This window comes from Catharus ustulatus, chromosome 7 (assembly GCF_009819885.2).
Source record: "Catharus ustulatus isolate bCatUst1 chromosome 7, bCatUst1.pri.v2, whole genome shotgun sequence".
NCBI lineage: Eukaryota > Metazoa > Chordata > Aves > Passeriformes > Turdidae > Catharus > Catharus ustulatus.
The window spans coordinates 27,241,076-27,253,884 of record NC_046227.1 but is presented as its reverse complement, the minus strand read 5'-3'; the positions used below and the strand labels follow the sequence as shown (position 1 = coordinate 27,253,884).

Genomic DNA, 12,809 nt, shown 5'->3' with positions numbered 1-12,809 from the left:
AATGTTGCATGGAATAATTTACAAATTCAAATGTAAGGAGTCAGTCCCAGGACCAAATTCTCCATGCCCACACAGTGGATAACCATGCTGTAATTTTGCAGACTGGGTTGGGGTGCAGGTTAGAGCAGAACTTGGGTCTTGGTTGACATTTTGCTGAGACCTTGGTCAGCCTTGGGAAGTTGAGCTGCATCTGCACATTAACTCACTGCATTCTGCAGAGGCTTTAGGAGTGATATGTTTGTAAATAAATCTGTCTGTATTGTGTATTGCACAAACCGCATGCTGAACGCTGTATTGTCTTGCTGTCTTTTAATCCACTTTTTGCCTGTCCCTTGGTCTGCCCTCATAATCAAGGATCCAGATCAGCTAATCCTGCTGGTGGTAAGAAACATTTTCCCTTTCTTGCTTTTTCACATTATTTCCTTCACATTTTTTAACTGCTAAGCTTTTAGCTTTCCTCATTCTCTCCTAACTGTAAGACTTAAAAATCATTTTGTTGAAGTCATAAATCAAAATGTGTGTGGCAGGTGATTTTGCTTTCTCCCACTAATGAAACGTGGTAAGTCTACGTTCTGATGTCAAAGCTGGCTCAAACCCCAGGGGCTGAATTCTTCTCTCAGTTACTTCAGTACATCCCTGCTGACACCAGTGAGATGACTTTCAGGTCCTGGTGCTATGTGTAAAACTGGCACTTGTCACTTTGGGGTAGGGAGAATGGAGCCAGCACCATGTATAGTACTGGACTATATTTGATTGGTTTGGAACAGCGCTGGCCAAGAAATTGGAGGGGGCAAGTAAGTTTATACATGTGCTATGGTATTGCTTGTGACACTAACAGAGTTGCATATATGCTTAAATTAAGACAGAAGAACAGTCTTCGACTCTGACTAGTTGTAACAATATTTGGAAATGAAATTTTTGTGAGATGTTTAGATGCATTTCAGAAAGAAGTCAGTATGAATATTGGTTCAAAATGTGAGCCTGCCTGAGTATGGTCTTGCAACCCTTTCAAATGTAGTTTTCCTGACTGTTTCAGCAAATTAAATTTAATGTCAGAAATGGTAATGGCAACAGCAGTTTTCAGGGACTCACATACTCATTTCTTAAAAGAAATATAAAGTTGTCATGGACTGTTCAAAAAGACGAGGAAAAATAAAGTAGGCCAACTATTCAACGTGCTAAAAACTTCCATCATCTGAAAAATAAGTTACTTAGGTTTAACCAGCCAGACATAAGTAAGCCAGCATCTCTACGAGTGTGAGGCTCATGGGATTTACCATGCTGATCTGTTCAGATATGATGGGTTTTTTTATTTTCCTTCACTGAATTATTGTAGAAAAGCAATGCCACCACTGCAGTGTAGCACAAAGCTGCCTGAGCTGTTTTGCAGCAGGTGACCTGTGCCAGAAGCCAGGGCACTGCAGCACAACTCTGCTACACAGCCTGGTTGGTGTTGCTTTATGAGGAGATGAGGCAACCTGGAAATCCCTTGCTGCTGCAGCAAGCCTGCCCCAGCACCTCCACAAGCTCTCCTAAAGCCAGCTTGGTTGTTCATACACTGCAGTGTCTGCATTGGGCTTGATCTCCATGGGCAGCAGAGGGTTGCTGATGTCGGTGTTCATTGTCTACGGGCTTTCCTCAGTCTTCTTGAAAGCTTATAGAGAACACTCCCATTAGTTTTCTGAGGGATTTGGATTAAATTCTTGCATAGAGCTTACTGTGTTCCAGTTTTGCTGTCAGTGTGTTTAAAATCTTGGGGGGGTTTAACTGTTTTTTTCCTTATTTCTGGTTCTCTTCTAGCTGGTAGCCGGTCTAGTTCTCCGGGTAAGCTCTTAGGAAGCTCCTATGGTGGCCTGAGCAGTGGAACATCCAGAGTGCAGCCAGTGCCATCATCCTCAGAGAAGCGCAGCAAGATTCCTCGGAGCCAGGGATGCAGTCGGGAGACGAGTCCCAACAGAATTGGCCTAGGTAAGAACAGTCACTGCAGGGATGTGCTGCCTGGCGTGCTTGGAGGAGGGGCTTTCCTGCTGAATAGCAAACTGTTCATGTCACTGCTACTCTGAGTTTTTCAGCTGACAAGTTAATGTGATTGTGGTTTATAGGAGAGTAATTTCAATTTTCCAGCTTGAGCTTATGGTTTCAAAGTAGGCCTAGAGGTGTCATGATGTGTTTTCTGTTTGAAATTCAACATGAGCAATGTTATTAGATCAGGAAACAAGAACAATTGTGAATAACCATCCCAGCAAAAAGATCTCATTTAAGCTTAGTCCTAAAATGAGTTGAGCAGTCTTTACAGTCATATGGCATCAAGGGCGAAAAAGCACCTTCTTGGATTATTTTAGAAATTTTTTATCTTAAATGGTTTTGTTCTCTAATCCTTAATATCATGGAGCCACGTTCTTAGAACACATTTTAGACTTATGTATTAATTGTTCTGGTTTTGATCCTCTTGTCTCAGTGACTGTTATGTAAATATTCTGTAATAGTTTCTATTTTCAAATTTATCAGCAGACTTTAAGTCAGGTGAGTAAATATATATTAAACTTTGAGTTGAATTGAAAAGGTATTCAGTGTGCTGAACATTTTCATTTTTTAATAGAAATTATTTTATAACTTTGAAGTTTATATAAAAGAAGAACTTTTCAAATGATACTGATACTAAATTATTATCTCCAAAGACTTTACCAGTAGATTGAAATTAATTGAAATTAGAGCCTTACTGTTGGCAGTTAAATTTATAACTATTGCCTTAGAAATACAGTAGTTTCACGAATACAAGCCGCACGGATTATAAGCCGCACCCCCGGTGCCTCGACAATGTTGCTGTCTTTGTCAATAGATAAGCCGCACCCCGAATATTAGCCGCACTTTCGTTCGTCGCGAGAATCCGTGCGCAGCTTTCACAAATTGGCCAATTAGTAAGAGGATCGCAGCATAGCGGGGTTTACTGGCTCGGGGCGGGGTCAGGCAGGCTCGGCCCGCTCATGGTTGCCGACGGGGCCGGGTGGCCCAGCTCAGCGCCACGGCTCGGCGGGGCTGGCCGGGTGGTGCTGCCGCCGCCGCCGGGCTCGCTGGCCCCCCTCTCCCGTCAGCACCGCCCCGCTGCCGCGTTCGCTCGCCCGGCTGGCAGGGCTGCCGCCGCCGGGCTCGCCGTCCGCCCTGCTGCCGCTTTCGCTCGCCCCGCGCCGCGCCTCGCGAGCGCCGCGCCCGCCCCGCGGCGCTTTAGCGGCTCGCGGCGGCGCTTTAGCAGCTTGCGGCGGCGCTTTCGCGGCTCGCGGCGGCGCTTTCGCGGCTCGCGGCGGCGCTTTCGCTCGCCGGGCGGCGCTTTCGCGAGCGCCGCTTTCGCTCGCCCCGCCGGCAGGGCTGCCGCCGCCGCCACCAGGCTCGCCGGCCGCCCCCTCCCGTCTGCACCGCCGCCGCGTTTCCTCGCCCTGGCCGGCACTGCAGGCCCCCGCACCGCCGGGCTCCCCCACGCTGCTGGCCCCGATTATGCTGGGCTTCCCCCGCTGCCAGGCAGCCCCACCCGCCGGCCTTCCTGCTTCTGCCATGCTCCCCTGCACTGCTACCCCAGTTCTCCCGGGCTCCCCCGCCCTGCTGGCTCAGGCTCTGCCGCCCGCCCCCGACACTGCTGGCCCCGCCTCTGCCAGGCTTTCCCACCTCTGCCGGGGCCGGCCGGGCTCCAGCTTGGCTTGGGGCTGCCGCGGGCTCTCACTTCCGTGTTGGCAGCTTTTAGAATTTTGTTAATAGATTAGCCGCCCCGGAATATTAGCCGCACTTCCGGGTTTCCACCAAAATTTTGGTCAAATTGGTGCGGCTTGTATTCGTGAAATTACTGTAGTTTTATATTTTACATTTGAGCTGCATTTTTATTTAGAGGAGGTTGTTTGTAAAGAAGTATTTTATTCATTCTTTCCAGTATACTGAAATGAGTTTAAAGCACCTGAGTGTGTATGCCATTATGATTCATAAAAAATACTGCATATTCATTGTGACTGCTTTTCCAAATTTAGTGTTCTTCTCATGTCTGATATATTTTGTGAGCTCTGTATGAATACATTTTGCTTTTCTCTTCATTGCTTTTAAAATGTAAAGTGCCTCCCAAATACTAGAGGTAATTGTTCTGCTATCACTGTGTGGAAGAGCATTGTTTTTTAGGAGGAAGCAAAGAATGGTGGATGGTACCATCACACATGCTTAAGCTGATCATCATATTATGTGGTCTGATTTGAAACATTCTTGAGCACCTGAAGGGAAATTGCCTTGTGTAAAATCCTCACTCTTGGGTTGCCTGCTTTCAGGTATATTACAGGAGCCTTGAATTCTTTTGGAAGATAATTTGTATGTCATTTCTCTGATGAGCTCGCTGAGAACACAATCAGTGCTTGTTCTTTGAGAGTGGGAGAGAGCTCTGACATGTATCAGATATGTGGCTTTCACCTGTTCCCCCCAGCTTGATGGACACAGCCTGGGTTGAGCTGCTATGGGAACAGGAGAGTCTGACACTTTGCTGTTCAGTTGCAGAAATTCTGTCTTATTTACTGGATTTTGAAAGTTGTGATACTGACCCAGATGGAGATAGCTTTTGAGCTACCAACTGTATGCCATTATTCCATTGTACATGCTACTTTATAACATAGTAGCTAACAGTATTTTATGCTTCCTTATTATGTTGCTTCAGTCTTTATATTTCCTTGATATTTTATTTTGTTTGTTCATTTCATTAAATAGACTCCCACTCACCTTGGTATCAAATACAGAAACCATCCCCTGGAGTTTTTCAGGGCCTCCTGGGGCAGTGGCAATAATAGAGCCCTCTGCATGTGGATGCCTGTTAGCATCAGTACCTTGCTGCTAGCTTTGATTTCCATGATGACTACAGGTATTCATGAAGCAGATTCCTTCTGTGTGCTGGGAACCTTAAAGCAGGTTTTGTTTCCTCTGAGGCAGCACAGCAAAGCACATTCAGTGTGCTGAGGTCCTGTCTGGTTACCTACATGACTCTGCTTGTGGCACTTCAGTTTTAATCTTGCCTCTGCTGTCTGCTCAGTGAGTTTTACTAGTGGTGATATCCTCTTGGGGAAGGAGGAGTGAAGTCCACTTGAGCATTTCTTTGGGCCCCTTGAAGGAGATCATCTGCTCAAACAGGTGATGTCCATTTCCCATGGACTGAAAATTATCAACCTGAAGGTAATTCTGTTGAATGCTCTGCAGATATTGTGGTACAGCTAGATCTGAAAGAAATGAGAGATTTAAGACAGCCATTCTCCAGAAAGTGGAGCAAGCACAGCTGCTTATCAGCTTCATGCAGCAGTATACTCTTTTTGTTGGGGTTGTGCTGTGTACATTTATTGGAAATCTGCAGGCAGTTCTTGACTTGCCTTGACTGGGTGTTGCCCACTGCAGAGCTTTCCTTTGGCTATTTGGCAGAATTTCAGACTCTTTAAAATACTGATATTGATGTAAGAAAGCATCTACTGATTTTTAGTCTCCACTTAAGAATGATTAAAATTCACATCCTAATGAAATACCTGTTTCTTCCAAGTGGTAGATTGGTAAACAGGGGCACTTTCATGTTCTACTGGTGATACTTGCATCTGTTGGGTTCCACTGGCCTAAGACTGCTTAATAATGTGTTTTAATAATGGTGTGAGCCATGTCTAAGTGCTTGACTTTCCAGATGAAATTGGTAAAACTTAGATGTTTGTATGAACAGTACACATTAGAAAGTTGGAATATTATAGAAGATAACCCATCCTTGTCCTGTCCTAGACTTTCTGACAGCAGACCTGGCTGTGGACACACTGTCTGCTTTCATGCTGCCTACTCCTCTTAATCCATTTTGCTACTCATTCACTTGATTTCTGTCCAGGTTTTGGGGGTTGAGAGTTCTCAAATTGAGACTTGCTCTGTCTTTGCTTTTGCTCCCTGCACTGCAGAGACAGGCTGTCACGGTATGAGAGACTTAACTAAATGACAGCACTACTGGCCTTTACTGCTGGCAGTGTCTAAAGGGAATAGTCTGAGTAGCTCATACAAAATCTCTACACAACATGGTGGTGAAAATGAGAGGCAGGTGCCTGGGAGTCCACAGCAGACTCATCCTTCAGTTCTTTTCAATCCATTTTTTTTTTCTTGCTTTTCTTACGTATCCAGTAACATGCAACCCTTTTATTTGACCATTAATCCTGGAGTACCCAGTGTTTGGGTGTTCTGCTTGTGAAGTCAGTATTATGCTTCATTAACTGCATTGTCCTACACTAGTAGAGCAATACTACAAAGTGCGTTTTCTTCATACTTTATGCTGCTGCTGTTAGCTGGTATGGAAGGAGAATCTATTGTGTGCATCCACTAATTTTTTTGATCATTCACATCTCTCCCTCTCTAAAGAACCTTTACTGTTTTTAGTAGGGTTCTATTCTAGAAAAGATGGGCAGATCTTCTCTGTTTAAGAGAAATGACTGCTTGTGCAAACCTGATGTGAAGGCTGCCATTATTTACATCTAAGCATGAGACCCAAGAATGAGAAGTTTGCTTCTAGAGAGTTTGCAATTTCAAACCAAGTATTTGTGTGGAGAACTTTAGTGTTACTTTTACCTGTAGTTCACCTGTCAGCTTTTTCCCTTGTACATCTGAGCTGGGATTATTGTACTCATGGACCCTAATTTCATCCAGTTCTTATAATTTAGTCTGTCTTATTTATTGTAAGACCATCTAACTCAGTACCATTAGACATTATGGTGATCTAATCAACTTGGTTGATCGCTCATCTTGCATTGTTTGCCATCAGAGGTCAACCATCAGAACCATTAATTCATCAGAGAGATACGAACTGGGTTTTGCAAAACTGGGAGGGATTTGACAAAGCAAGAATCTGGCAGAAGTCTCTATTGGAATTTTAAAACCTAAATATGAAAGTTTCTATTTTGTTCTGTACTATTTTACTTGAAGGATGCTAATATATCCAGTGTATGTGAGAGCACTGAAGCACTATAGAGGGACTTCAGCTTGAGTCTAGGCATTTAAGTTCTGTGTACAAACCCAACAGAGATTTATAAGAATATATATATATATTCTGAAGCATGCCAATGACATTATTTTTATAAAAATGGGGATACAGCTGAAGTATTAGCACACTCATGTTAATGCATATGTACCTCTGCTGTGTTGTCATCAAAGCTGGTAGATTAGGTTTTCTCTGTGCCTGAGAAAATTCCTCAGTGGTGATTCCTGAACTTGAAACATACTATTGCCTCTTCAAAACAGCAAGGGAAATCCCTCTTGTTATTAAATTCTCCTGACAATGAACTGCTGTTTTTTGCCAAGAAAATGTTGTATTCTTCATCAGACATGAAGCTTACTAAATAACTTTCTGCAAACATTTTTAAAACATGCAGGGTCTCAAACATCTGCACGCATGTAGGATTTTGTCCAAGTAAAGAATATAGTTTAAAGCTCCCCTGGAGTGTGCATATGTCTCAAACTGTGTGCATATAAAACCATTAAGATAAGCTTATAGAAATGTCTAAGGAGCAGAAGTTAGCTTCTGTCAAATATCTGAATCTACTGTTCTCTTCAAATTCAAATCACTTTTTAACCTGTCTTTCAGGCATTCAGGTTCTAAATGTTTTTTTCCCCAATATCTTTCATTGGAGAAAGATATCTCTGCAAGTCTGTGCAGTAGACCTTTTTTCCCCTTAGGATATTTGTTCAAAAAAACTCTCCTTGTGAAAGGCAAATCTATGTAAAAATATATTGGTATTATGATTACTTAAAGAAATTTTTGTCTGCTATTTTGCTCTAGAAGGGTGTTTATTTTAAAATGAAGGAAGAAATATTCCGGAAGGGTTTCTTTCAGCCTCATCTGTTTTGCAACAGTAGAGCTTCCCTAAATGATTAAAGATTCCTGCTCTACTTGAATAACAAAACTTGGATTGCTTAAGAAAAGAGCAGACTGTCAGCCAGACATTAATGCTGCTGAAATTTCACATCACAAACATAGCTCAGCATGTAAGGTAGTTGGTTTGTTAAGAGCCTGAGTAATTACTAATGTAATAATTACCATAACTAACAGAACTGTGACTTGACTTTGAGCTTTCTGTCCTCATTAAACTTGTTCACCTTCTCTGAAACTCTCCATGCTGCATGCTAGCACGGAGCAGTCGTATCCCCCGACCCAGCATGAGTCAGGGGTGCAGTCGTGATACCAGCCGTGAGAGCAGTCGAGATACAAGCCCTGCTCGGGGCTTCCCTCCACTTGGTGAGTACATGTAGGCATTGGAGCTTTAAGGGTCCATATTTTTTTCCTTTTTCCCTTGTTGTGATTGCCCTTTCGAGACACTGCTAGGTGGAATGAGCTCTTTCCTGTCCTTTGGATTCCTGACACTCCCCGTTTCCAACCCCATTTTTTTTCCCTTTCTATTTTCTTCTGCATGCTTCAATTCTGGTTCTCAGCATTTCACTGTTAGCAGGGAACTAGCTTAGTTTGAACTTCTGCAGTTTTTAGTTTCATTGAATCAGCTTGAATTGGGCTGCTATGCTTCGCTTAATAACACTGATGGAAATCTATGGGAGGGCAAGCCTGGATTTTCTAGGTCACAGTGAAGTAGTTTTGTAGCATGGTAGCCTGTTGTTGAGTGCCTCAATTATTCATAATTCGATTTTCTTACAGCTAGGTACAGTTACAGTACATAATTTCTGTCCTGAATCCTCCAGTGGAGATAGCAGAGCTCTTTTTGTAGAGGTTTTACAGGACAGTCAATCATCAATTAAGTTGCAATGCTGTTTCATAGGAAACTTTGTCAGGCAGTGTAAAACCAAGGAAAGATTGAGATTTTAAAGGAGCATCATTGAACTGCAGTTAAAGTGTACAGTACAAATAGAAAATCTCATTATACTTACCATATGCAGTTTTTCTGCACAATGCTGAATACAGCAAGATAGTTAATGTTTCTGATCAAATACCATATCATATATTCAACCAAATACATTACTTCTTGTATCAAAACTTGTCATCTCAGACATGAAGTACAGTTGATCTCCAGGCCCTCTTCATTTATGTAGAATTTAATGAAGAATGGTGTTGCAGTATCTATTTTGCACATAGTGACAAAATACAGTTATGTAGTGTGTAAATGGAACATAGCACAAGTTTTAATATTGGAGAAGCTTTTGGGTTCAATGACTTCATTCTACTGAGCTATAAAATAATCTGTTTACATTAATATCTCAACTTCTGGCGAAAAATTGAAGGAATTCAACTTTGATTAATAACTTGGTTCATAACTCTTTAAGATAAAGAGATGAACATTTATTGATTAAATGAAGCTGATTTTATACCAGATCTAGAAAAAGACAGATCCACAAATGCAGCTTATTTTTATAGTTAACCTGCCTAGCTTCAATTGTGGATGAAGCTTTTTTTCTCCAGCCAAAATGTATAAGTAGGCTGGATTTCAGTGTTAACTTGTCAGTGTTCTATGTCACTGTGCTGTGTTTTGTTTATTGTATTTAAAATACAGTAGTTGAAGTACTGTCTTGAACCCTTGTTCTGAAAAGCAAATGCAGCATATCAGAACCATGGTTGGTGTGAGCTTTGTACACTTCTGCCAGTGCTGAATCGGACTCTTACACTGATTATAAAATCTCAATTACAGATGTATATTCCACTGTTTTATTGTGAGGAAAGAGTAATGCATTTTTAGAAATACATTGTTATTTGATAATAAAGGTTACATGGGGAGGAAATATCAATGTAACAATAGTTACCCAATGTGGTTGTTACCTTACTACCTTTTTCCTGTGTTTTCATGGAAATGCTTTAAAATCAAATATGTTCATGAACTTGTTAATTATGTGGTGTGTAACTTGTCTTAAAAGAATTTATATATGTCAGTTTAAGCCAAAACATTGTGGTTCTCTTACAGTCTTTTTAGAACCCAGTTAATCTTGCAATAATGCAAAGGTAATATAATCCAGCTGTGCCTGGTCTGGTTTTGCTCATAAGGATTAACTTGTATATTTATGAATTATACTCAGAGTAACTAAATGTAAATGACAATATTCTTTCATTTAATGGTCTTATGGTCAGTGTCAGCACTGACATCCTGTTATTTTGCAGCTTGTTTTGGGGCTGCAGTGCAGGTACACATGTCAGTGTATCCATGAGTCCTGCTTCCTAAGTCAGTAAAAACAGTCACGAGTGAATCTATACTCAGTCTCCTTGCAGAGATGTGGGCTTTTAAAATTTTTTTGTTATTCTTTTTTCTCCCTGGGCCTTCATCCTGCAGTGGTGTCCACAGGGGCACAGTGTATGGCTTGGGAGAAAGCAACTGTGACCTACGAACCTTAATTGTGAGGTTCAGTCCATAATCCTGCACTGATCATGCAATCTTTCATGAGTTACTTACAATGTCAGTGGGATAGTTCTCTTGAATAAATGCATGTATTCTCCATGGCCAAAGGCAATTGCATATAGCTTTTAGTGAAGCTCTCAAAGTCGAGAAAACCCAAAATTTAATTTTTCTCATGTTGCTGATTCCTATTTAATTCTATTAGTTTTTTGTGTTTATGAATGCTTTGCCTTAAACAGAAGACTTAGAATTTTTCTGCTGCACACTTATGTGCATAATAGACAAAGCCTATTTGTGTTGTAAGGTGATTTTGCTTTATTTTTTCAGTTTTTTGACAGTACTAGTTATGATGTTAAAGCAACAAGGCCTTCAGTGAGTCTGTGGTGATGAATTGCTTAAATGAACAATCAGTTTCTTGGGTCAGTTGCTTTGAGCTGGTGAGCATGTCATTGCTAGACATAGGGAAAACTTCTTTAGAAAGACAAAATTTCTGTAATTTGGGAATTACAGAGCCCATTTTTAATTTGCTTTCATAAAGAACTCCACTTTTATGCTGAATCCAAGAACTGAAAACCTCTCCAAAGGCATTTTGTGATTGATGTGCTGCTAACAACTGGGAATTGAAGTGGGAGCTATATTTGGCTTAGGCTCCTCCGCTACTGTGTGCGCTCCATTGCTTTTAACAATTTGTATACATGTGTTGTTCTAGATGGGTGTGTGATGTGCATATTCTTGTTAGCTCTGCATGTACATACTGAGGTTCAAGAAACATGTATGCAAAATTTGTTAAAAGCAAGAGACCTTTAGAAGTAGCAACACCTGAATACGTGTGTATGTGTGTTTACTTGGAAAAGAAACCAACCCGAGGACCTCTACCTGCAGTGGTTGGTGACCTCCCTGTATGACTCTTTCTACTTATGTGGTTACATATTCTCTTTGTTAACGTTGGTTTTATTATGCATAGGCTAGAATGTTGTGGAAAAATACCTGCAAGCACAATTCGTACCCATTCCTCATGGCTTCCCTTTGGGGTTTAGATCAGACACATCTAAACCCTTCTCTGTAGTTACGTGCTCCACGTTCTGGTGACAGCCGCCTGCCAGACCTGCAGGTCTGGAACGTGACTGATGTGCATTGGGGTGTTTTTGCTGAGCTGCACCCGGTTTGGGACTGTTCCAAATGAGTTGTGTCATGCATCGTGTTAATGGTCACGAGGGGAAGGGGGGAGCTACAGGCGGAGGCGTCGCTGTGGGGCTTGCACTGTTCCTGTTGCGCATCCACATGCAGCGCCATTCCCGTCACTATGGAACACCTCTGCCGGTAGCGGTCACACGCATCCCCCTTGGATTGTGGCATTTTCTGTCTCGGGTTCAATGTGTGTTAATCCTGTGGGTGTTGCCATTCCTTCTACTTGCAGCTTCTCGACGTCATTCCAGGTCCACTAGTGCTCTCTCCACTGCTGATTCTGTTGGGCAGTCAGGTGAACAAGCGCTAACTGCATGAATCCGCTTCTTATCGTAGTCTTGTTTTACACCATCTTAACATTTGCCATTGTGTGCATCAGCCAGCACTTGGCATGTGCTTCTCACCACTGCGGGGCTTTCTGTTCTGCTTTTGTTCAACGTGGCTTTTTGTTTTGAGTTTCATTTATTGGATGTTTTTAATTTTGTGTATTTTAGGAACATTGTGAACAGTGTTTAAACAAAGGGTGATCCAGGGCTTTCTCAATTCTCCTGTAAATTGGATCAGTTGTGCAGCATGGGCTAAATCCTGACTGATGCAGAGTACTTGCAAATTATTTTTCCTCTTTACCAGTGCAGCACTTTCCAGTGCCTAGGATAGGATCCCAATGGGTTTCATCCCATTTATTACTAAATATTCTGGACTCCTGTCTCTGTTAAGAAAGTTCTTTGTGGGGTCCACTCCAAAATACACCAGAGCAGCAAAAATTAAGCACCTGATGAGCTTTCAGAATGAACTTTGGAGCACAACATGTGCTAATCCATCCTTCATGTAATTCTGAAGGCCTTGTCCAAAGTACATGGAAGTTTCTGAAAGAAAGAAAAACTCTATTCATTTCACTGGGTTTTGTATAATGTGACTGATGTTACATGTAATGAGAAAAATCTGCAGATTCCAGTTACTTCTGTCCCACCTCTATACTGGATTTGCAGTTATGGAAAGCCCGTAATTCCTTTTGAAATGAGGATATTTTACTGGGAATCTTAAAAATAATTGAATGAGGACTGTTAGCTTTGGGACAACAGAGACTTAATTGTGAGGACAAACATAATGTAGAAGATGAGGGTTTCAGTGTTTTCTTGGAGGCTAAAATTGTATAAGGAATTTGTTATACTGAAAGTTATTTAATTAAACCCTTCAAATAGGGAATGAAAAATACTGTTTCTCATGGGTCTAGTTAAATGGCTATCACTTAACTAAATTTCCCTTATGTTACTC

General features: G+C 41.7%; 1 protein-coding gene across 31 annotated transcripts in view; it reads left to right on the top strand.

Moving 5' to 3' along the window:
- Window positions 1-12,809, top strand: part of CLASP1 (cytoplasmic linker associated protein 1) — a 170,290-nt gene that overhangs the window by 100,635 nt on the left and 56,846 nt on the right. For 11 of the 31 annotated variants that reach the window (XM_033065098.1, XM_033065111.1, XM_033065099.1 and 8 more), the window contains 4 exons: window positions 355-381; window positions 1,801-1,968; window positions 8,150-8,257; window positions 11,767-11,829. In XM_033065098.1, coding sequence (XP_032920989.1) covers window positions 355-381; window positions 1,801-1,968; window positions 8,150-8,257; window positions 11,767-11,829 — 366 coding nt within the window. The remainder of the gene's footprint in view (window positions 1-354; window positions 382-1,800; window positions 1,969-8,149; window positions 8,258-11,766; window positions 11,830-12,809) is intronic. The other 20 variants (XM_033065122.1, XM_033065120.1, XM_033065119.1 and 17 more) reach the window with 5 other exon arrangements.